A 24,264-nucleotide genomic window follows, 5' to 3' on the forward strand; every position below is an offset into this window, starting at 1 on the left:
ACGGCCAATTTACCGGTTTAAAACTTGCAACGATTTCATTAACTCAAGCCCACCACAAACATTTATGGCAACATATAGTGATCATATATGGTTCCAAACGACATTATATGACACTGAGATGTATTCCCTAAAATCTCAAGGATTTTCGACACCGGGCCTCGCAACCTCCAAAATCTTTCAAAAAGTGTGGATAGCCTTTAATTTTGGATTTTTTTGACTTTTATTCGCTTGTTAATAAAATTTTACGAAATGATTACCATGATCCTTAATACCCTCCGGGAATCCAATTAGGTGGGTGGAACCATCCAATTTGCATTTAAATGACGAATTTACCGGTTTACAAATTGCACTGATTTCATTAACTCAAGCCTACAACAAACATTTACGACAACATATAATGATCATTTATGGTTTCAAACGACATTATATGACCCTGAGAAGTGTCCCCTAAAATCTTATTTCTTTTCGACATCGGGCTTTGAAACCATCAAAATTTCTCAAAAAGCGTGTATATTATTAACCTTCAATTTTTGAATTTTTTTTGACTTTTTTTCAATCTGAAATAAAAATTGCCGAAATGTTTACCATGGTCCCTAATACCCTCCGGCCTACGGGAGTCCAATTGGCTGGTTGGAACCATCCAATTTGCCTTTAAACGAACAATTTACCGGTTTACAACTTGCACAAATTTCATCAACTCAAGTCTACCACGAACACTTATAACAACAAATAATGATCATATATGGTTCCAAATAACATTATATGACCCCGAGATGCATTTCTTAAAATTTAAAGACTTTTCAACAACAAATTCCGAAACATCTAAAATTTCTCAAAAAACGTGAGTATTAGACTTCAATTTTGGAATTTTTGGGTAAAGTTAATTCGCGTAAACGGGTCATGTTTGGGTCGGTAAGAGTGGGTCGGGTCAACTCCAAAATTTCTCAAAAAGCGTGAAAATTTGACCCGACCGAGTTGACCCAACCCACTCTTACCTGACCAAAACCCAATTCGTTTACCCGAATGGACAGCTCTAGAGAGGGACAATGGTGTGGTGATTGAAATGAGAAAATTATGACTTAAATTTGGTAAAATAAATGGGAAAATTTAGTTAGTTTAAAAAATGTTCAAAAAAATTAATGGAAAGGGGATAAAGGTAATTAATTTTGGCGTATGCACCAAATAAATAGTGTCTTTGCAAGGCCTAGGATGGCAAGGCAACACAAGTCAAAGCATCACACTACTAAGCCTGGCCAAAGCGTCACAACTCACAAGACATCTTAAGGCGTGATAACAAAAGGAGGTACAAGGCATGAATGAGAAAGTTTTGGTCACCAAATAGGAGTAACACTTCAATGTATAATCTTGTTGGGTTCCAATATGTCCCCCAAAAACAAAGGCTTTTTGAACAAACTTTAGAGATTTCAAGATTCAATATCAAATTTTTTTGACAGGGTAAGAGTTGCAACCCACATATAATGTTGTATTATTGACAGCTAAAATACAAAGTAGACGATTCCAACCCTCCAAATAGTCTCTCAAGATATTGTAAGGTGCATGATAAATTGGTAAGCACTAAGCACCCCAACAAAATCAGAGAAAGTAGTAAAAATAAATAATGGTCAATGTAAGTCTTGAATAATGGTGAAGTAATATGAAACAATTAACAACAGGTAGTTTATGTGTTTTGTTAAATCGTTTTCACAACCACCACAACAGTACACCACTTACTGCACCAAAATTCTTTCACGATAACCATTTGCATTATTAACTGAAAACAATAGCTGAGATTTATTCGATTCAACAGAGATAATAAACCTTGTATGCACAAGTATAACCACATAGCATCTTCACATATACATATAAACTTATTCACACTATCATCATTATCAGCAGCAGCACCTATACTATCATTATCAGCAAAGAAAAAAAAAAAACTGCACTCTGCAGGATAGACTACATTAACCTGACCTCTTCTACAAAATTGCACCTGTACTATCTCTCGGGAAGCTAGTCCTAACTTGCATTTTTAAAAGCATCACTAACTATGAAAGTGCAAGCCCTACTTGTGTAACTAACTAAACTACTTAGAGATAACTACTAAGGTCACATAACAGCTATCCCACTCTTGTCTGGAACCAGCCTTTTCATGTAATACTTGGAGTTGCGGGATAAATTGATCCTTTTCCTTCTTTCTTCCGGTAAGAAATCAATGGTGCACTCTGAAAATCCACGTCTTACAAACCTGTGATGATCTTACATGAGCATTGTTACCGCACAGATAAATGGGTAAACATATTATATGAATCACGTAAATGCCAGTCTGAGCTATCTCTAATTGGATAACACAAAAATTCAAAAAATTTCCAGGTGGAAACCAATTACTCAATTAGAAACCGATTAAAGATTGAAAAATTGGCATCAAAATGGAAAATTCTTTCCACAGAGCAAAGAGGCATAACAGTTCCTTCTGTAGACATTTTAGATATCTACGCTTGTTAGGAATTATCAAATTGTTAGTGTAGTGGACATATAATATTCCTCTGAATCTATAAATTGCAGTAAATATAATTATAAAATGCTATTAGTCCAATTAATTAACAGAAGTTTCCAAGTTTTCTTTCAACTACCTAAAAAATAATGTTTTTCATAAAATGGCAAAATCTAGCCTTTTGTATTCATGCCTCAAACACAAACGAACATGTATATAGATTGTGAACCTGGCAATAATAATGGCGAACTTACCAATCTGCAGTGCGAGTGGTTAGTAGAAAAAGCATTTCTAATCCAAGGGACGATGCTTTTTTCTCAATATAATCTGCAGTTTACCAACAAAAGTGATTATCTAGGTAAAAAAAAACAGTAAATAATGTGATCAATTTAGAGGATAAATTATTTAATCATACATCCCAGCCATCATCACTTCCACCACCCATCTATCTCTCTGCTGACAAGGTTTAGGATATTCAAGTGTAATGTATGTAGATTTACTGCTAATTAGTCTACACTAGTAAGTAGACTAATCTGAAGTATCCACAAGCATACACTTTTGGGAGGAAACAGTTAAGGAAAAACTAATACGTCCACTTTCTTTTCATTAAAAATCTTCATTTTCTCACACAACTTCTTTTACATTAAATCAGACCTTGATTTGCAGTACTACTGTACCAGGATAAGTTTATAAGAGTATACTTTTCTTCCAAGATTATCACAAGTCAGGGTGCATGGGCAGTTTGACAACATTATTGCTACAAACGCATGAATGACTTATAAACATGACATACCTAGTAACTTATCACCCTGCCCTTGTACTCGGCATTCTGGAGATACAGCGATGGCAGCAACTTCCCCACATTTATCTTCAACGAATGGATATAAAGCAGAACAAGCAATAATCTGACCTTCTCTTTCCACAACAATGAAAGACTCAATTGCTGCAAGTAACTATATCCATAAAACAAGCAAAGATGTGCACATTAATCACAGATCAAAGGGTAGGAGGCCAAAGGAGCTACATGTAAATCTGTAGTGAGAATGCCTGAGAAAAGAAAGAGCTAGAGCAATCAAAATTAATGCAGATAACAGACCTCTTCATCAGTCCGTCGGATTAAAGTGCCAGACTCCTCTAAAGGTCGGAGTATCTGTCTTATTCCAGCAAGGTCGGCCTCCCTAGCCATTCGGGTTCCCTCATACACGTCACTGCAAAGAGAAGATTTGATCATATTGAAAAAGATGTCCATGACTACATTTCACACTTGTTCATCTTAAGTTTCAGCAAAAAAAAAAAAAAAAAAAAAAAAAAAAATGAAAGGAGAGGGGTCAAAGAGGTTTGGATGACCTACAGATAATGTCCAAACTTGAAGTGTCAAAATACCTGGCACTCACAGTGACCTAAATAAATGAGGCCTAGAGTTCTTTCCACCATCACAGTTAGGTTTCAGGCCCTTAGGATTTTGGGGAACAACTCAATAGGCTCAATTTCTTCGGAAAATAGCCAATGACTAAATAAAACGAACAAAACAAAAAGGTATTTTAATTCAAGAATCTGAATGTTAATAACCAAGAGAAGCTCTACTACATATCTCCTGTTACAAATTAGTATGCAAAGCTTTTCCCAAAAAGCATCAAAACCATGAGCAACTGTGTATTCTCCATGTATAATAGAAATGCGAGTCGATTGCCTTTTGTGATCCTCAATCATACTACTACTACACGTCTACACTTTTAATTATGCTTGCATTGCTTCTATATATTTTTCATCACATACTTAAATACAATAATAATTTTTAAAAAAAAAATCAAAAATTATTCAGATATCAAAACCAAAAAGATAGATGTTGTCCTTTGATCCCAAAAATACATCTTATCATGATCTTAAGAAAAAATGTCACAGCAGACACCTGACATAGTTCTTTAGGTATGCTAACCTGAACAGGCAAACAACTATTTTCAACAAACAAAGGACGATATAGGAAAAAGCCTTTCTCAACAAAAAGAATGCAGCCCCAGAATAATTTAATTGACAACTAGTACAGCATTCAATGACGTTTATCAAACTCCCCCTCCCCACCCCCAAAATTAGAAAAAGAAAGATCCCTATTCCCTAACAAAGCAAAAAAAAAAACACACTCACACTTCTCATATATGCACCTAACAAAAAGACAGCATATACCTTGCTACCATTGTCCCCACACCATCTCTCTGAAACAATTCTAACAAAAGGACTCCACCAATCGTCCCATCCAATAGATGAACTCTTTGGACACCACCCTGTAAGGAAAATGAGGAAGGGCAAGAAAAATACATATTATGATTGCCATGTGATGCACAGAACATACACAAATAAAGAAATCAATTGAAAGCTTCATAACTAAGACAATTACCACTTTCATTGGATATGTTAGAAAGTCAACCAAAGCCAAAAACAAAAATTAGAACAGGCATCATGTGCTGTCAGTCTATCACAGAAACCTCAGCATACAAGAGAAACACATGAACTCATATTAAACAGCGAATTAATGTATGCACCAAACTTTAAACAATACTCCACCACTTTTTTCTAGTCAGGTGGTTGGGGGCAGGGGAATCGGCATCTCGAAGTTACATACTACTCCATCTCCATCCCACTGAGATTGCTCCCATTTTCATAAATGGATGTGCCATTGAGTTTGCCACACTTTCTGTAAATGCCTAAATGGATGTCCCATTAAGTTTGCTCCATACCATTTATGGAATGTTTTCCCTACTATTGCAATGTGAAACCACAAAAGGGCAAAAAAGAAAAAAGAACCTGCATGCAACCCAATTGAACCAACTCTTATGTGTGTGTGTGTGTTTGAGAGAGAGAGAGAGAAAGAGAGATGGGGCAATCTAAGTGGATGGATGGGGTATATTATTTAATGCAAAACCATGTCTGTGTAGTGTATCAATGAAACCATACTCCTAATAAATTTCTGAAACCATTAAACTGTACCTCTCATACTATATTGCCCTATAGTATGCAAAAGTCAACCACATATTAATTGTGTTCAATATTATAAAACTAACAAGTAACAACAAATGCCACGAAGTTGATTAATAAGAGCCTATTTCTCTAGATATTTAGATAGTGTCTCTTCGGCTAGTCTTCAGCTCTTTCGATATTGAGGATACGCCAATAACAAAGTTCATCCTACTTATAATATTTGATTAGTTGTTAAGAGTAAATTGAGTATTGACTCTCCAACTAGTCTTCAACTTGTCAATATGGAGGATGCACTAATGACAGTCCACTATTCTTTCTGGAATTCGTTATACAATATACCTAAGCTTGACATGAGAATAATAATGAATCAACCAGACCTAACAAGTAACCACCAGAAAAATTCTTTCCAGAACCAAAACATCAACATACAAAAAAATTAACAAAAGGAGAAAAAAAAAAGGATTAGAAGTGGCGCTGTGGCGTGGGTTAGCCTCGCTTAAAAATTAAAAAAAGTTAATGGAACCAGAAGAAATTTGCCCAATATTAACAGAACTTACTTTGCATACAAAAGCTGCAGCAGCCAATTCTGAAAGGTAACCATTAAGCCTACTTAGCCTCTCTTGACCACCAATAGCAAAACCCTGCTCGCCAAACCATAACCCATTTCCATTGTCAAAACCAAGACCATTTTGAAATGTTGCATTTCCATTTACATTCAACAGAGATGGGATGGTATCAGTGAGCTGATACTGCTCCTGAGTTTTGAGATCTTCCTGACTAACAGCTTCCACATAATTAGCAGCAACCTCACTTTGTTTAGCTCGTTGACGAATAAGCTTGTCTGCATCATGAAGGCTGAGGTAGCGGATAAGATGTCCAAAGTCATCCAAAATAGGCCCATCAATCACACAAATAAGTTTCTCGGCATTGAGAGCCAGGGCACAAGCAGTTGCGACCTCATATGTACTGTAAGAAAAGGAAAGGAAAATTAAACATCAATGATCAATTACTTGGTTACAACCCAAAAATACACAGAAACCAAAGTTCATCAACATACTTGCAATTTAGTACTTCTCCAGAGCTGGAATAACCCAAATTACTCAGTTGCACTATGCACCCTGCATCAAGCCTCTCACGAATACGAGCAACATCTACTTTCTTGACTTCTCCAGTTGCCTCATAATCAATACCCTTCACAACTCCTCTTCTCTGCAATAAGTTAACAAATTAAAATAAAATAATTGTGAAACTACTAAAACTTCAGTATTACAATATGCAACCACAACTTAAAATGTAATAATTTTAAGGCACGTTCGATAAGTAGTAATATATGATGGAGATGGTTATAAGTTTCATATAACATTACAAAGAAAGTCCCACAGCCAATGTTACCATTCAATACCAGATTACCAACTCTAAGGGGTGGAGTAGCATTACCATAGACACTGTCAAGGAACCTTCCTTTCAATATGATACAAACTTAAGCATGTCATGTCATTCTAAAATGAGAAAATACAAATTTATCTTCATAATAAACAAATAAACGTTTATCTAGTGGCAATCTGTAAATAATTCAACAACGTTTTATAAAATTGTGCATTGCATGTATAAGTCAATATCTTACCTTAGCTGCCAAAAAGTTTCCACTTGCAACACTTACACCAACATCATGCCATCGGCTATTTTCCCCATGTCTGCGTATATTACATAAAGATGGTCCAGCAGCAAGTTTTGCTTCTATCATTATACGTATTCTTCCAGCTGCTTCCATAGCTGCTTCAAGGGAATCAGAATCTGTGATTCTATATGGCCCAACATACCGAGCCTTGCTTCCTACAAAAATACATTATAAGGATACCTTACAACCTGACACAATATAATATCTGAGAAAATGATAAGACACAGATAACACATTCAAAACATCCCATAAATAACAGATCAGCAATCATGACAACAGCTTCAAAATCATGCTTGATGCATGCAGTGAATATTGGTCCACAGTCATCTAACTTTCAATCCAGATTAATATTCACCACAGGACTGGTGAGATCACTATTTGCTTTCTAGTGAAAGGCAAAGAATCCGGAGAAGTTATCTGAGGTTTTAAAGTACTACAATGACATTTTGTTTCAAGCCTTGATAGACAGTAGGTAAATAACTACAGCTGAACATAAGTCGTTCTACACTTCTACCCTCCTCATAAAAACAATTGTTGGCAATAAATTAGTATATTATTAACCTAAACTAACAGTATATTCTCAAAATCAACACATATAATTAGTGCACAACAAGCAAAAATAAAGGGTAATATCAATAGCTTTTTTCACACAATTTGTGATAATTGAGAGGTACATCTTTTGGATTATGCAAAGGTAGTGTAGCACATGTATTTTGCAATGAAGTACATAATATTTTAACACAATGGAAATAAAAACTCAATAATACCTTGATAAAAGAAATTTCAATCATATGTTTTTCCTCCCATAAATATGAAGCAAATGTATGAAATGCTACTTCTGAGTATACACATGAGAAACTCATTAATTTTCACTAACCTCTCTCTGCTAAAAGCTTATCAATGTGCACATGGGTACCAGGAACAATCACAAATTTGATCCCTAATCCATGGAGTAACGAAATGTCCTGCAACAAAAGTACAAGTTTTATTAGCACCAAATGAACTAATCAAGTGAATAAGGCAAATCTCTCTTAGCACATGCACATACAAATCTCTCTTAGCACATGCACATACACATACACATACACATACACATACGCATATGACACACATAGAAATGGAAATTTTAGCCCAAAATCTATAATAAAAGAAGCAATTCAGGAGTATTTCCAACTAATTAGTATGAAACGTTGATTAATTAATCAGTATGAAACATTAAAATATAACTTAGGTAAAAATGAATGTTTCGCTCTTAAATTTAAAGGCAAAAGCTAACAAACGGCTCGGGACGTTAGACAAAAAAACTAAAATAGAAATATTAACTCGAAATAAACATTATTTACACCAAACAGCGCGTAATTTTGACATTCATTCCCAAATTAATACCATGTTAGGAAGCATTTTAAAGGGACCATATAGATACAGAAATTATTAAACTCAGCAACAATTTCCTAAAATAGTAGTAATAAAATTGAAATAAGCAAAACAACAACAAAATCAAATGTAGAAAAAATTAGTAACAGCAAAATGAGTATATAATGAAATAAGGAAATATATAAGACATGCCTTTAAGAGGGGGTCTAAGAAATGACTAGCAACAATCTCACCGGAGATGATAATGACAAAAGTACCATCTCTATGAGCCCTAAAATACGGCCAAGCTTCTCGAAACCACCGTACAAATTGTACTTCCTTCATCATTGACGCCGACAACGACAAAAACCCATCTCTTTCTCTCTCCTCCTCTTCTTCTCCCCACTCTGTGTCATTGGACACTTTGCACTTCACTACTTTCTCGCCGCCATTGATAGATGCTGTGGAAAGAGGCTTAATCGTGTCGAATACGGAACCATTGTCGGAGTTGAAGGTCAAACGTCTCTTCTTAGTTAGGGTGGTGGTAGTTTGGTGGAATTAATTTAGGATTGATTTTAGGGAGGAATATAAAGTTAGGGTTTATGTGAGAATTCGCCATTTTAATTGCAGAGTTTTAATGGTGGATTATCGTATATAGACGGAGAAGAAGAAAGGAACAAAAACAAGGAACGTGTTAAGCGCTGCTAAAAATGCCTAAACCTGATTTTTTTTTGTTTTACCAACGGCGCCGCTTCTTTCGTAATTGTCGTTTTATTTGAAATTGTTGTTTAGGGAAAGATAAGTGGTTGAGCCGTGGGCAAACTGGGATGATATGTATAACGGGTGTAGACGTGTAGTATATAGCAGTCAATGTTAAAATGAGTCTAGCTGACTCAACAAGTTTTTATTTTTCTACGACACCTTTCATTGTTATTTCTATTTTTAAAAGACACATTAGCTTAAGTAGGAGACCCGATTCATCCCTGTACATGAAAATCAAGTTAGACAGGTGATAGGACAGAGATGGGGATAAAATTATACTTGTCATAAGTGATGGGTGGGAGTGTATTTTAGGTTGTACTCTCCCGTACCCTACCCGCCCCACTCATACCCACATTCATTATCTTATTAAAAAAAATATTACGCTTCTAAGGAATTCGTGACATGAGAGTTAAGAATTTTCAATGTGGTGTGATTATATAAGAGAAGAGAATATACTAGGGGTGAGCAAAGCAGGTACCCGGTCAAAAGTTTAGAATCCGGACCTGAAATTGGTTGGGACCGGGTCCTAATATTTGGAACCGGAATTGGAACCGGTACAACCGAGTCCTAAAATTTAGGAATTGGAATTGGTTCCACCGGGTAACGGTTTCGATTCCGGGTACCCACTTATACATATAAGTGTTGAAATATAATACAAATCATAATATTTTTTTTGGTGTATTTTTACTTTTAGTATTTAATACTTATATTTTTATATACATTAAGCTATTTTAATTATATTAAATATTAATTTTTTTATTTTACTAATTAGTTACGTTCAACATATTTTTTTTAAATATATTTTGTACAATATATGTTGGGTAACCGGTATAGTAGAGCGGAGAGAAAAATCTAGAAGTTTTAGGGTTTTGTTTGATAGTGGGTTCAGAGTTTTATAAGCAATTGGGCTTAGAAATTAAAATGGGTTGTACATAACTCTTTAGTTTCTTAAAAATACAAACAATCCACATACTATATCATATACAACCGGGTACCCAGTGGGTACCGGGTCCAAAATTTTAGGATTTGGAACCAGAACCGGTTATGACTGGATCCGAAATTTTAGACCCGGTCCTGGAACCGGTGAGACCAGTTCTGGGTCTGGGCCCGGCGGGTCCTAACCGGTTCCGGGTCCAATACCGGGTACCCTGGATCTTTGCTCACCCCTAGAATATACTACCTGATTAGGGGATTTTTATCCACCAAGCACCGTTTGACAAGTGGACCAACCAGGTTCCGCCACGCGTCCTCCATGGACCACTTAAGACACGCCACGTGTCCACCCATGCCAAATGGGACAACCGGCCATCAAGGCCCATTTCAGTCTAGAAGCCCGATCGGCCCTAGGTTTACCTTAAACCTAGAGAGTTGCACGCTTCCCAAGGCTATAAATACTCGATTAATCCTCATTAATCGAGGGACCGAATACATTACGGAACACACTAATAACCGGCTGATCTCGCTAGCAAAGCAGATTACCTACATTAAATACTCTCACCTAGAGAGACCTTATTACTTTAATTTCTGTATTAATTACTCCTTAATCAGGTACTAACTTGACCGTTGGAGGCGGAGCTCTCAGGAGTCTCCGTTATTTTGCAGGTACAGGCGTCCGGTTCCAGTCTCGGAATTGTAACTCTCCCGCAGGACATCAGAAAACCCCGAAACATTTGGCGCCGTCTGTGGGGAGAGTACTTCAGAGATGGCATCCAAGTCTGTACCGACCCCAGAAGAGAGGCGTCCCCTAGACGACCCTCTAGTTCAGTCGGACCATGATACCGAAAGTGAATTTGAAGTTGAAACTCATACAGCTCCAGACGGGACCCTAAGGGCCCGCCGTACCCGTCATACTGAAATAAGGGAACGGGAGTATCTTCAAACAGGAAGCGAGCCAGCAGGCGCACCGCTTGCTCGGCAACAGCCGACTGATGGGTCTGCTCCCATCACAAGGAACGAACTCATGACCTTCATGAGGGGATTCAAGGGAGAGATCCAAGAGTTGATCAACAAAAAACCGCCTGCTTCAGTCAAAGAGCAGGCGGCCAAAAAACCTTCCACTTCACTGAAGAGGAAGCCAGTTCAAGGGCGAGAGGCGACTCCCCATCCTAAATCTAAGAAGCGGGAGCCGTCTGCTCTTGATTTCACAAAACTCTGTTATCCTACGGGAAATAGGAAACCGGTTCGTCATATTCAGGCGGACGGGTCAAAGCAAACGTTCACAGATGCTCGGCACCTGCTAGAGCAGAAGAGGAGTGACCGATTATCAGAGTCGGCTTCTACTTCAAATTTTCAGGACAGTTTGCGAAATGCCTCGATGAGGCCAACTCAGTCGTACCATGAGAGTCAGTCAGGCGGCACCTCCCGACAGTCTGGCTTTCATAGTGCGCAGGCGGTACCAAATTTGCCATTTGTGCCGCAACAACAATATTTTATGCAGCCACCTCCATTTGGTGGACCTGCAGCAAAAAACGTCCAACCTATGGACTGGCAGCTACGGCTGCTTAGACTTGGTGAACAGCCGTCGGCCTTCTCCAAGGAAATTACTGAAGCCGCTCAGCCGGCCAAAGTAAAAAATGTTTTAGTAGGCGCCTATGATGGCACTACTAACCCGGAAGACCATCTGATGGCATTCACCAACCTGATGTACCTTCAAGGGTTGGATGATCCCACTTGGTGCAAGTGTTTCCCAGCAACTCTCAAGGGAATTGCACAGCAATGGTTCGGCAACCTGCCGACTGGTTGTGTAAACAGTTTCAGGACGCTTTCTTACTTATTTGCCTCCAACTTTGCAATGAACATCCCTGCGAAGAAAACGACCCTTGATTTGGGAACAATTCAGCAGGGTGAAAAGGAGGGGCTTCGTTCCTACATCAGGCGGTTCAACCTGATGAGAATACAGATTCAAGGGTTACCGGATGAGGTAGCTTATACTGACTTTTTTAGAGGTCTCAAAGACGGGTCTACCTTCAAATTTGATTTAGTTCGAAAAAGGGTGGCGACTCTTCAAGAGGCCTTGATTGAAGCAGAAGCCTATATACAGGCGACTGATCTGTGTACAATGAAACAGTCGGACGGGAAGAGGTTCGACAATAGAGAAGGACGACAGAAACAGTCGTCCAACAAAGATGAAAAAAGAAAAGGGGTCTGGGCGGCTGATTCCTCTAAACAGCCGGCCAAGAAGAAAAAGGAATTCAAACCATACTCCCCAAAGTATGTGTTTAACAAGGATAACCAGTTTATCCTAAAAGAAATAAAGGGACGGCTCTCAATTGAGAAACCGCTCCCCATGAAGGGTTCTGCGAGCAACCGGAACCAAGACAAAATCTGTGCTTATCATGATGACATTGGTCATCACACCAACGACTGCATTAGTCTCATGCGGTACCTAGACCGCTTGGCTGATCAAGGTGATCTTGACACTTATGTCAAGAAATCTACGGGGAATACTTCCTCAAAAAAGCAGTCGGCCAAAAAGAATCAACAGGCCGACAGTTCCGATACAGATGATGCAGTCGTCTACACCATTGCAGGCGGCTTCTCAGGAGGCGGCCCCACTATTAGGGGCAACAAAGATAATATAAGGCGGTTAGATGTAAATTCCGTTCACCAAGAACGACCGTCCAAATATACATTTCCTGAGATTGTCATCACTGAAGAGGATCTAGGAGGAATAAGGGGGCCGCATGACGACCCTCTCGTTATTGAGTGTAAAGTGGCCAACCAGAGAGTTGGTCGAGTCCTCATAGATACTGGGAGCTCTTCAGATCTCATCAGCAGCAAATGTCTGTCAAAACTGAAATATCAGACGGACTGCATACATCCGGCCTCCCACCCTTTAATAGGGTTTGGAGGAGGAGTCGTCCACCCACTGGGACGAGTTGATCTACCCGTCCGCCTGGGCGAAAAAGGGGAAGGACGACACATGGTAGTCCGATTCCTAGTTGTAGAGGAACTCTCTGCCTACAACATGATTCTGGGTCGCCCAACCCTGAATAGTGCCAAGGCTGTTATAATCCCGTCACTTATGCTGCTTAAGTTTGAAAGGGACAATGGAACAGTCGGCTCCCTAAGGGGAGATCAGAGGATGGCCCGAGAGTGCTATCTCTCGGATGTCAAACCCACTGCTAAGGCCACTGGGTCAAGTGGAGAAAAAACAGACCTTGACAATGTCAAGGAAAGTGCGCCTGTTCAAGAAACAGGCGACAGAAAAAGAAAGGCGTCCCAGACAGAGTCCGCCAGAAAGGCAAGAAAATAGCAATCATTGGCAGAGGACCGGCCGGATGAGTTCCGCCCTCAGCCGGCTGGTGAGCATACGGACCTGATATTAGACGACTCCCGCCCTGACCGAACAGTCAAAGTTGGGACGACTGCTCTGAGAAACCTTGGTGATGACTTTCACAACCTGTTGAAAGAATACAAGGACATCTTTGCATTTGAAGTCCATGAAATGCCAGGCATTAGTCCTGATCTGGCAGTACACAAACTCGCTGTGGATCCGAAAAAGAAGCCGGTACGGCAAAAGAAGCGGAACCATGGTGAAGAAAGAGGTCAGGCGGCCGCCGCCGAAGTCAAAAAATTACTTGATGCAGGGTTCATTCGGCAATGTTACTTCCCAGATTGGGTTGCAAATGTGGTACTTGTTAAAAAGCCGAATGGCACCTGGCGAATGTGTGTAGACTACACAGACTTGAACAAGGCGTGCCCCAAAGACAGTTACCCTCTGCCAAAAATTGATAACCTGGTCGACTCAACAGCCGGCCATGCCTTGATGAGTTTTATGGACGCCTATTCTGGTTTTCATCAAATTCCTTTGTGGAAGAAAGATCAGGAGAAGACGGCCTTCGTCACTGATCAGGGATTATACTGCTATACGGTCATGCCGTTTGGTCTTAAGAATGCCCCGGCTACATTCCAACGAATGATAAACACAGTGTTCTTTGATCAGATTGGGAGAAACGTCGAGGCATACATTGATGATATGATTGTTAAGACTAAACTTCAGAAAGATCATCTGACGGACCTCCGAGAAACTTTCGCCACACTCAGGCGGCACCATGTCATGCTCAATCCCAAGAAATGTGTATTTGGAGTTGAGTCTGGGAAATTTCTCGGATTCCTTATCAACCAGAGAGGAATAGAGGCGAACCCTGAGAAGGTACAGGCGGTCATTGACATGCAGTCGCCTCGTACCGTCCGAGAGGTTCAGAAGTTAACAGGTTGTCTGGCGGCCTTGGGAAGATTTCTAAGCCGATCAGGCGACAAATGCCTATACTTTTTCCAGGCAATTAAGAAAAAGGCAAGGTTTGAATGGGGGCCGGATGCTGAGGCCGCCTTCCAGAAATTAAAGGTTCACTTGCATTCCTTGCCGAGGCTGGTCAGCCCTTTGCCCAAAGAAAATCTCTACATGTACCTGGCCGTCTCTGATCATGCGTTAAGCGCGGTGCTCCTTGCTGAAAGGGACGGCTGTCAACTTCCGGTCTACTTTGTCAGTCACGTACTGAAAAATGCCGAGTTGAGGTATCCCCTAGTGGAGAAATTTGGTCTTGCACTCTTCATGGCTGTTAAAAAATTGAAGCCCTACTTTCTGGCACATACAGTCGTCGTGTATACCGACCAACCGATCAAGCGGCCCCTTACCACCATGGAGTCCTCCGGACGAATGATCAAATGGGCCATAGAAATGCAGAGTCTCGAAGTTACTTTCGAGCCTAGAAAAGCAGTGAAGGGGCAAGCCTTTGCTGACTTTATTGTAGAGATGACTCGTCCTCCTGACTCTCAAGTTCCAGAACAAGTCTGGAAGGTATATGTGGACGGAAGCTCTACTTCAAACGGTTGTGGAGCAGGCGTCGTATGTCAATCTCCAGAGGGCGACAGGTTCGAGTATGCTCTACGCTTCAGTTTCCAGGCTTCAAACAATGAGGCAGAATATGAAGCTTTACTAGCCGGGATCCGCATGTGTAAGGCGGCCGGGGCAAGGAAAATAGACGCCTGTTCTGATTCACAACTGATAGTGAGTCAGTACAATGGCGAATACGAAGCAACACATCCGGCCATGATCAAATATTTACAGGCGGTCCGACAAGCAGTCGGCTCCCTTGAGGATTTCCATCTGATCCAAGTACCGAGATCAGAAAACAACCAGGCAGATGCACTCTCGAAATTAGCATCATCCGCCTCCTCCGATACTCCTCGAACTGTGTTTTGGGAAGTAATGGAGAAGAGAAGCATCGAGGAAAATCCTATTGGAATTCTAGACAGAAGCTCAACCTGGATGGATTCAATCAGGACATATCTGACAAACGGTACACTGCCGGATGATCCTCAACAGGCGGCATCACTGAAAAAACGAGCCTCCTGTTTTGAAATGATACAGGGGGAACTGCACAAGAGGGGGCACCTTCAACCTTTCTTAAAGTGTGTTACTCCTGAAAAGGGACGAGAGATACTAGATGATCTTCACTCTGGTTTCTGTGCTTCCCATATAGGTGGTAGGATGCTTGCTCAAAGGGCAAGGCGGCAGGGCTACTTTTGGCCTACTTTGGAAGCAGATGCAATGGAGATGGTGAAAAAATGTGACAAGTGCCAAAGGTTTGGCAAATTAATTCACCGTCCGGCTACTGACCTCACTACCATTCACAGCCCACTACCGTTTGCTAAGTGGGGCATGGACATTCTGGGTCCATATACGCCTGCTACAGGCGGCAGAAGGTATATACTTGTTGCCGTTGACTACTTCACTAAATGGGTAGAGGCGGAGGCTGTAAAGGGAATCAAGACGAAAGATGTAATTTCATTCATTTGGAAAAACGTCATCACTCGGTTCGGGGTTCCCATGTCTATGGTTTTTGATAATGGTCCCCAATTTGAGACGCCTGTTCTCAAAAGCTGGTTGGGAGACCAAGGAATTGGACATTACTTTGCATCTGTCGGCCGTCCACAAGCAAACGGCCAGGTAGAAGCCTTTAATAAAATCATCTCAGACGGTCTCAAGAAAAAAATTGAACGAGCAGGCGGCCTATGGGCAGATGAACTACCACATGTTCTTTGGGCCATTAGGACGACTGAAAAAGGGGCGACTGGAGAAACTCCATTCCTCCTAACTTATGGTGCAGAAGCTGTTCTTCCAATAGAACACTACGAGCCGACTCTTCGAGTAATGCTATATGACGAAGAGGCAAACTGGGAAGCTATGCGCCTGGCATTAGACTCACTTCCTGAAAAGAGGGGCAATGCTGTTTTGCGCCATGAAATCTACCGCCTGAGAATGACTAGATCATACAACAAGAAAGTGCACAGGCGTCCACTCAAAGTAGGGGACTTTGTACTTAGAAAAATGGAAGCAGTTGGTAGGGCTAACGAGTCTGGCAAACTAACTCCCAACTGGGAAGGACCCTACCGAATCTATGCGGAAGTCAGGGACGGTACCTACCGTCTGGAAACACCAGACGGACAACCGTTGCCTCGAACTTGGAATGTAGATAACCTTAAGAAATATTTCTTTTGAATGATGTAAAGTAAAGAGCCACTTAATAAAGTTGGCACTTACTATTCAATTTTGTATTACGAGGGGCATGCCGTCTGTACCTTTACAGTCGGCTACTCTCCATTGAGTTTTTTCACTCTATCTTCAGAGGGGCATGCCGTCTGTACCTTTACAGTCGGCTACTCTCCATTGAGTTTTTTCACTCTATCTTCAGAGGGGCATGCCGTCTGTACCTTTACAGTCGGCTACTCTCCATTGAGTTTTTTACTCACAATACTTAGCTAAAAAGATTAGGGCCTGGCCGACCCTGTGCCTAACAGGCGGCTACCCTTCTTTGACTTAGCACCTACGTTCACCAAGAACTTACCAAGGCCACCGGCCGAATGATCAGACCAGGCGCCTAGTCAACTGATCTAACTTTTAAAAACTAATCCGACCTGTCCCAACATTATAGCAGGCGTCCGGCGGCATCCATTCGGATGAAATTCGTCGCAGAGAGCAGCTCCCTTTTGGGTGGAACATTGTTCTATAAACTAATTACACGGCACCTATACGACTGTCCCAAAGGGCAACCACGTAGCCGTTTTTGAGACAAGGATAACTCTATCACTAACCAAACCAGTGGTAGCAGTTGACATCTGAGTCAGATGACCGCCTGTATTACTTGGGATAAATGCAGGGGGTACCTATTGAGATAATAGCCAACAAACATTGGCGAATCAAGGGGTCTAGCCGGCCTACGCCGCCTGGTACCTCTACTTCTCAAACAAAAGTGACGGCGACTGAGTAACTCCAAAGTTAACTCATAGTCACTCCTTCAAATTTGGTATGGAACCTAAAAAGTTTGAGTCGTCCGCCTGTTTTATACAAACAAGGGCACTCGAACCCCTATTCCTACTGGATAACCTATTGAGTTAATAGCCAACAAACATTGGCGAATAAAGGGGTCTAGCCGGCCTACGCCGCCTGGTACCTCTACTTCTCAAACAAAAGTGACGGCGACTGAGTAACTCCAAAGTTAACTCATAGTCACTCCTTCAAATTTGGTATGGAACCTAAAAAGTTTGAGTCGTCCGCCTGTTTTATACAAACAAGGGCACTCGAACCCCTATTCCTACTGGATAACCTATTGAGTAAATAGCCAACAAACATTGGTAAATCAAGGGGTCTAGCCGGCCTACGCCGCCTGATACCTTTACTACTCAATCAAGATTGTGACGAAGACTAAGTAACTCCTATGTTAACTTAATAGTCACTCAAACTTAGTACTGAGCCTAAAAGGTACGAGTCGTCCACTTGTTTTTATAAACAAAGGCTCTCAACCAATACTCTTGCTAGGTTAACAAATAACAAATTAGAGGCCAACATTGGCAATAAAGGGAAACAACCGGTACCCGCCGCTTGTTTTCCTACTTAAATTCCTTGGCTACTTGGTAATTCTATTTACTTGGTCAAATTGAATAAAGAGTTCGAATACCGATTGATTAAATGGCCGACTGATCATCTATCCTGGAAACAGACAACCAGTCGTCCAGGGGCATAGGCGGCATACTTACTATTTGTACCTGTCTTAACGTTCGGCCATACACAACAGTCTGTCTAGTGAGCAAATTTCAAATACTTGGACAAATTTGAACAAAAACAAAAAATTTGATTAAAATGAGCCGGCCATAAAAGACCAGCAGAATATTCAAAACCCCGGCCCCCTGGCCGGGTAATTACAAAGCAAACGGCACGCAGGCCGTGAAAAGAAAAAATATACTTAAAGCTTAAGAAGGGGGCAGTTCAGTATCAGCAGCAGCCGCCTGGTCAGCACTCTTCTTGCTGGACTCGGCCTTAGCTGCATCATCTTTTGATGCCTTACCCCCAAGTGGCACAAGCGCCACAACCGGCTCTTCCTCCTCCAACGCAACGTCCATCGCCTCTTCTTCAGCAGCCGCCAGGATCTGTTGATTATATATTTCCGAACACTGGCGGTACGTTCTTTCCCATGAGGCAAAGTCGGCACTGGGGAACAGTCGTTCCCAGGTCATGCGTTGGATTTGGGCGGAGTCTTCCACCATCTCCCGGACGAGCTCTTGTTTTTCTTGCTCGGCCTTGTCCGAGAGCTCTTGGGTAAGACTCTTCTCCTGGTTCACCAGGCGTTCTTTTACGTTAGCCAAAGATTTCTCCATGGCTTCGTAAGAGTGCATTTTCTGACGAAGGGGCTTCAGCTCGGCCTTAAGTTTGGTGACGGTCCCCTCCAGCTCGTCAACCTTCTTTTGGGCCGCCTCTAGCTGAGCCCGAACAGCGGCGGTCGCCTGCGCCTGATAATAAAGAAGATCAATGGTCAGTACTTCATTTTGGGCAATTTGAAACATTGCTTTATCACAGCTGGAGGCGGCCATAGCCTGTGCGGCCTTTACCTCTTTGTTTTTCCGATCAATCGGCTTGCGAAGGCTGTTGACTCGGAGCAGGGCCTAAGTACAAAGAAAAACAGGCGTCAGTTTCCAATCATAAGGGTTAACAGGCGTCCTGGAACTTCAAAAGGGTATACCTCAGCTAGGATCCCCGAAATTCCATCGAGGTCAAGGGTGCCGGCACCCTTGACCGCCTCCCTGTCAGAGGGAGGAACTACTTTAACCATTGACTTGGCTACCTCAACCAAGTCAAGTCCCTGGGGGCCGGCTGCATTAAGCAGAAGGAAAAACAAGTTAGACCTAATCAAGAAGGAAGCAAGAGTGAGTTTTTACAAGCAAGTGTCCATACATCTAGGCGGCCCCGCCTGGGTTTTTGAAGAAGTGGCCGGCTGCTTCTCAGCCGCCACTGTTTTCCTGGAAGACCCAGGAGAGCTTGCAACAGTCGTTCTCCGGGCCTTGGGGTCCGGCTGTTGCGAGGAAGAAGCCCTTGGAGTGCCAGACTGAAAACAAAAAGAGTTAGTATATGCATAATACAACTTAAAGGGGAAGTTTTCAAAGCCTACCAAGGGTGCCTCCTTGCTGGGGGAGTCGGCGTACGACTGCTTCATTAGAGAAACCCGCAGCATGGCCGCCGCAGTCTTAGATGCTGTTATTTTACTCATGGCGTCGGCTGAAAGAAATAAACAGCAAAGTTAGTAAAAATCCCAAGTAAACAAGGCGTGAGAAAACAGAGTATTCGTCAGGCCGGCTACCTCTAGAGCACCGACTGCCGAGGCCACAGGCGGCCAAGAAGTACTCATCATAGAGCCACTTGAAGCTCGGGACGCAGTGTAGGGGTACTTGCTCTCGTACCCCTGAAGTAGAGTTCACCCTAGTCTCTACTTTGAAGAGTCCTTTGTCTAGGATCTCTCTTTTAGCCTTTGGGGGAACAGGCGGCATGCTGCGGCCGCCTGCAAGAAGAGGCGGATCCCTGTTCCACTTGTTAAATCGTTTGTTCAGCTCCGTGTCTGAACTCTCGATAATAAGGAAGGTGTTCCGCCAATCCTTCCATTTGTTTGCCTTACCTCTCGTCATGAGGTAACCCCTGTGGCTTGTTAGTTGATACCAGCCGGTACCTCCCGACTTAGGGGTCCGGCTGAGATAGTTCATGTGGGCGAAAGCCTCAAAACTTGGCTCCACCCCGTTCAGTTCGCACCCGGCCACATAGCCGAGTACGTTTACCCAAGAGTTGGGGGCTAACTGCCATAACCCCAGATCATACCCATCTAAAATCCGCTGAACAGCCGGATGTAATGGGAAGCGCAGACCAGCTTTGATGGCCGCCACATAGCAGCCAAAACAGCCGTCACCATAGCTGGTACCAGCCGGCCAGACGACAGTATCTTCTGGATCCGGCACAAACAGTAAATACTCCGGGCTCATTTTGTGGTTAGCAATAAAGCTCGCCACGTTGTCTCGCATGGTTGCGATCCGGCCCCGGGGCACCCTGCAGTAGTAGGGGGTGTTTTCCTCTCTGTAAGAGGCGGACGGCTCTGCCCAATTATCCCCATTCTCCACTGCATGGGAACTTCTCGCCTCTCGTAGGCGGTTATGTTTTTCTTCTGAGTCAGAAGAACTGTGGTCAGAAGAGCTGGAATCGGACTCGTCCCCTGACGAGTCCGAAGAGGACGACTCCTCCCCTCTCCTAGAGGGGCCCGCCTCCTCTCCCTTAGAAGGAGCAGAAGGTAAATTGGACATGTCCACGGTTAGATGAGAAGGGAACACCTTGGTCCCTCTCTCAGAACTGTCAGCTCGACAGTCGCCTCGTTCCACATCTGGCGCCTGGTCAGATGTTTCGCTAAGGAGTACCCTTTGGGAGGAGCCGTCTGAGTTTGATATTCTAGCAGTCTTTTTTGTTCTGGCCATCACGTTCTGCATAGACACAGATTCAGTCGGACTTTGTATAAAGGGCAAAGATGGGTCCAGAAAAGGGCAGGCGGCACTCCTAGTCCTAGATTCAGCCGTCCCCGGTGACCGGCTGATCACTAACTTAGGGCGTGTCGTGTGCTTCCATGGTGCCATTTCAAAAAATAAAAGAAAATTAAGAGTAAGAGAACTGAGTTACCTGAACGGATGACAGTTGATGAAGTCCTGAAAGTTCGGGTCAGTCGGCTTGTCAGAACAGGCGGTAGGCAGAAAAAGTCCGAAAATGTCAGAGCAAGTTCAGGGGTCCGAATGTTCTCGCAAAAATTCTCAAATGTGAAAATGACCGAAGTCAGCACTTCCTTTTATAGGCAAAATGAGAAGGCGAAGGGTCGCCTCCGAATTCAAATTTGGGCGGGAGAGTCTCCCGGCCGTCTGCAAGGTGACACCTGTAACGGGCCGTCGCCTGTCACCGTGCGACGCCTGTCACAGGCGACACGTGACCAGTCGCGTGCCACCTGTGAGGGGCAAATGATTAGGGGATTTTTATCCACCAAGCACCGTTTGACAAGTGGACCAACCAGGTTCCGCCACGCGTCCTCCATGGACCACTTAAGACACGCCACGTGTCCACCCATGCCAAATGGGACAACCGGCCATCAAGGCCCATTTCAGTCTAGAAGCCCGATCGGCCCTAGGTTTACCTTAAACCTAGAGAGTTGCACGCTTCCCAAGGCTATAAATACTCGATTAATCCTCATTAATCGAGGGACCGAATACATTACGGAACACACTAATAACCGGCTGATCTCGCTAGCAAAGCAGATTACCTACATTAAATACTCTCACCTAGAGAGACCTTATTACTTTAATTTCTGTATTAATTACTCCTTAATCAGGTACTAACTTGACCGTTGGAGGCGGAGCTCTCAGGAGTCTCCGTTATTTTGCAGGTACAGGCGTCCGGTTCCAGTCTCGGAATTGTAACTCTCCCGCAGGACATCAGAAAACCCCGAAACACTACCAATCCGAAAAGCATTCTAAAAATGTGAGCATATGAAAAAGGGTATGTTCTCTTCAGATTATTTTCAGTTCAATAAGTTAAGTTCAGTTCATTTTTTAATTTCCTTCTCTCATAAAATATTGTTAAATTTCGAAACAATATGAAACGGGTCTGGGCAACCCGAACAAGGAGGAGGAGAGTTTGGTCCACAAACAAGGCTTTGGAGCTTCCATACTAAAACCAATTGGCAATAGTAGGAGTAATTCCTCTACCTTATAAAGTGGAACCGCCTCTCCTCTTTCTCCAATGTGGGACACTCACAAGTGGGATACAATGGGTTTCAACAAATATTCAGTTCAATTAAGTTCAGTTCGGCTCCAATAAATTCAGTTTAGTTTAGTTTAGTTTAGTCATTTCAGTTCAATCAATCAGAACAAACCCTAAATCTATCATACAAGATTACAACCTGCGAATTTTCAAAGTTGCACCAGTGTGTCTATTTTGAATGTACTGATGATAATATTTCATCCTATTCGTTATGACATGGTCCATAAATTCACTCTCGTGAAAACTAGTACAAATCTAGATGAATAAACATGATTTCATATAATTATATTTTCTTTACGTATAAATCACATATAATAATCGAAATTTTAAATCAAGAAGATTATAATAAGAATAAAACAATTAAGTACTAAAGATGTTTAGAGAGAAATGCATAAATAGTTTTAAAGTCCAAATAGTACAATTAAAAACTGGACAAATTATAACCACAATAATAACAAAGCATAAACTAAAGGGAAGACAAAGAGAGAAACCTGGAGGATAGAGTGGAGGAGATTTGGGGAACTAACAATGAAGGCAGAGACGACAACAACAAACGTAGAACCCCTATGTACTTCCAAGTATGGCCAAGCTTCCCTCATCATCTTCACAAACCGCTTATTCTGCCCACCTTCCTCATTAATAACTCCTTTCTCTGAACTCATATTAGTTAAATGGGGTTGATGATGATTGATAGTATTGCTCCTGCTAGTAATTTTGAGAAGAGCATTACCACAGCAACAACAACAACAACGCCGGCCTGGTGAGGGGAAGCCCATTTTAAGTAGTGTAGGCATGATTGAAGTGTTCTTCTCCACCTTCAACTTAACTACTCCTGCTGAAGCTTTTACCTGGTTCTTAATCATAGCTGTTGTTACACTTAAATTATGGTGAGAGTTTTGAGTGATAAAAAGACTTGGTAACATTTGTGAATTTGTAGTGTTTGAGGTTATGTAAGGGGAGGAAAATTATAGAATGTTGGAGTTTTAGGAGGGGGGTAAGAGATTTTGGCTAGGGGATGAAAGTCTTAAGTCAATCTCTTAAGAAAAAGTCGATTTTTATTTAAAGAAAATAACGTCTAAAAATAGGGTAATTATTTAAGAATAGAAGAAGTAATAGGTTGATATCCTAGTGGATAAATACACAACCAAGTTATTTTGTGTTTATTAAATTTATCTAAGAAATTAATTACAGGATTACAACTTTGCGAGAGGAATGAATGGGAATGGGTGGTGTATATCTCTGACTTGACATAAAACGTGAAAGTGTTGAAAATGCGTCTTCTAAATAAACAACTTAAATGTCTAAAGTTACTCAAGGGAGAGTGATGTGTATGATGAAGGTTCGAGTGAGTGACGATGACATAGATATTTGTCAAAAACATACGATGGTCCCATGCCATGCATATGCAGCGACACGACGCTGTTGCTATTTGGTTGCTACCGTAATTCAGATAACTATGCTTTCCTTTGCTGACTCCAACTTAGCACTTGATTGCTGACTCAAATCATGCTTCACTCAGAATCCAAACAGACTTAATAAAGTATGGTTTTTTTTTTACAACTCATTCAAGCTGTCACTCGTAAAATAACCTTGTAAACACCCATTTATGCATTTGAAATTTGAAAGAGTTCAAATATTTAAGTTGGAAAAAATCTTAATTTTATAGTCACAACATAACATGTCATTGTCTTAATTACTTGTATGATAATATAAAAGTTTTATAAACAAATGACTCATCATAATTATATGAGATACACTTTTACTTTGACTAGCTTAAATGATTTATAACTAAACAAAAATATAGTCATATAAAATCTTATTAAATTCATATCAATTTATACTATTTTACATCATGTTTATAATTTTTACATATCAGTGTTGAAGATATCAAGG

The 24,264-nt window shown here is 41.6% G+C and overlaps 1 protein-coding gene across 2 annotated transcripts; it reads right to left on the reverse strand.

Annotated features, from left to right (window-relative positions):
- Positions 1 to 1,741: 1,741 nt before the first annotated feature.
- On the reverse strand, positions 1,742 to 23,801 carry LOC110682443 (probable amino-acid acetyltransferase NAGS2, chloroplastic). Of its 2 annotated transcripts, none has more exons than XM_021858786.1 (10): positions 22,863 to 23,801; positions 8,020 to 8,107; positions 7,089 to 7,297; positions 6,522 to 6,673; positions 6,022 to 6,430; positions 4,673 to 4,770; positions 3,588 to 3,699; positions 3,285 to 3,444; positions 2,746 to 2,818; positions 1,742 to 2,245 (listed from the first exon to the last, which is right to left on the reverse strand). In XM_021858786.1, the coding sequence occupies exons 1-10, from the start codon at positions 23,292 to 23,294 to the stop codon at positions 2,107 to 2,109; spliced, it is 1,872 nt and encodes a 623-aa protein (XP_021714478.1). In that variant the 5' UTR covers positions 23,295 to 23,801; the 3' UTR covers positions 1,742 to 2,106. The 2 variants fall into 2 exon arrangements, with proteins under 2 accessions (XP_021714478.1, XP_021714479.1); XM_021858787.1 differs by lacking the exon at positions 22,863 to 23,801 and adding an exon at positions 8,709 to 9,505.
- Positions 23,802 to 24,264: the final 463 nt, after the last annotated feature.

The sequence above is a fragment of the Chenopodium quinoa genome, unplaced genomic scaffold (genome assembly GCF_001683475.1).
Source record: "Chenopodium quinoa cultivar QQ74 unplaced genomic scaffold, ASM168347v1, whole genome shotgun sequence".
In the NCBI taxonomy this organism is placed as follows: domain Eukaryota; kingdom Viridiplantae; phylum Streptophyta; class Magnoliopsida; order Caryophyllales; family Amaranthaceae; genus Chenopodium; species Chenopodium quinoa.

Excerpts from the sequence above, each read along its gene's own strand:
- LOC110682443 (XM_021858786.1), bottom strand. The coding sequence starts at position 23,294 with ATGTTACCAAGTCTTTTTATCACTCAAAACTCTCACCATAATTTAAGT. Across the intron at positions 8,108-22,862 it reads TCCTCCACTCTATCCTCCAG|GACATTTCGTTACTCCATGG; the intron begins GTTTCTCTCTTT and ends CTTTTGTTGCAG. Across the intron at positions 3,700-4,672 it reads GTGGGGACAATGGTAGCAAG|TGACGTGTATGAGGGAACCC; the intron begins GTATATGCTGTC and ends TTCTCTTTGCAG.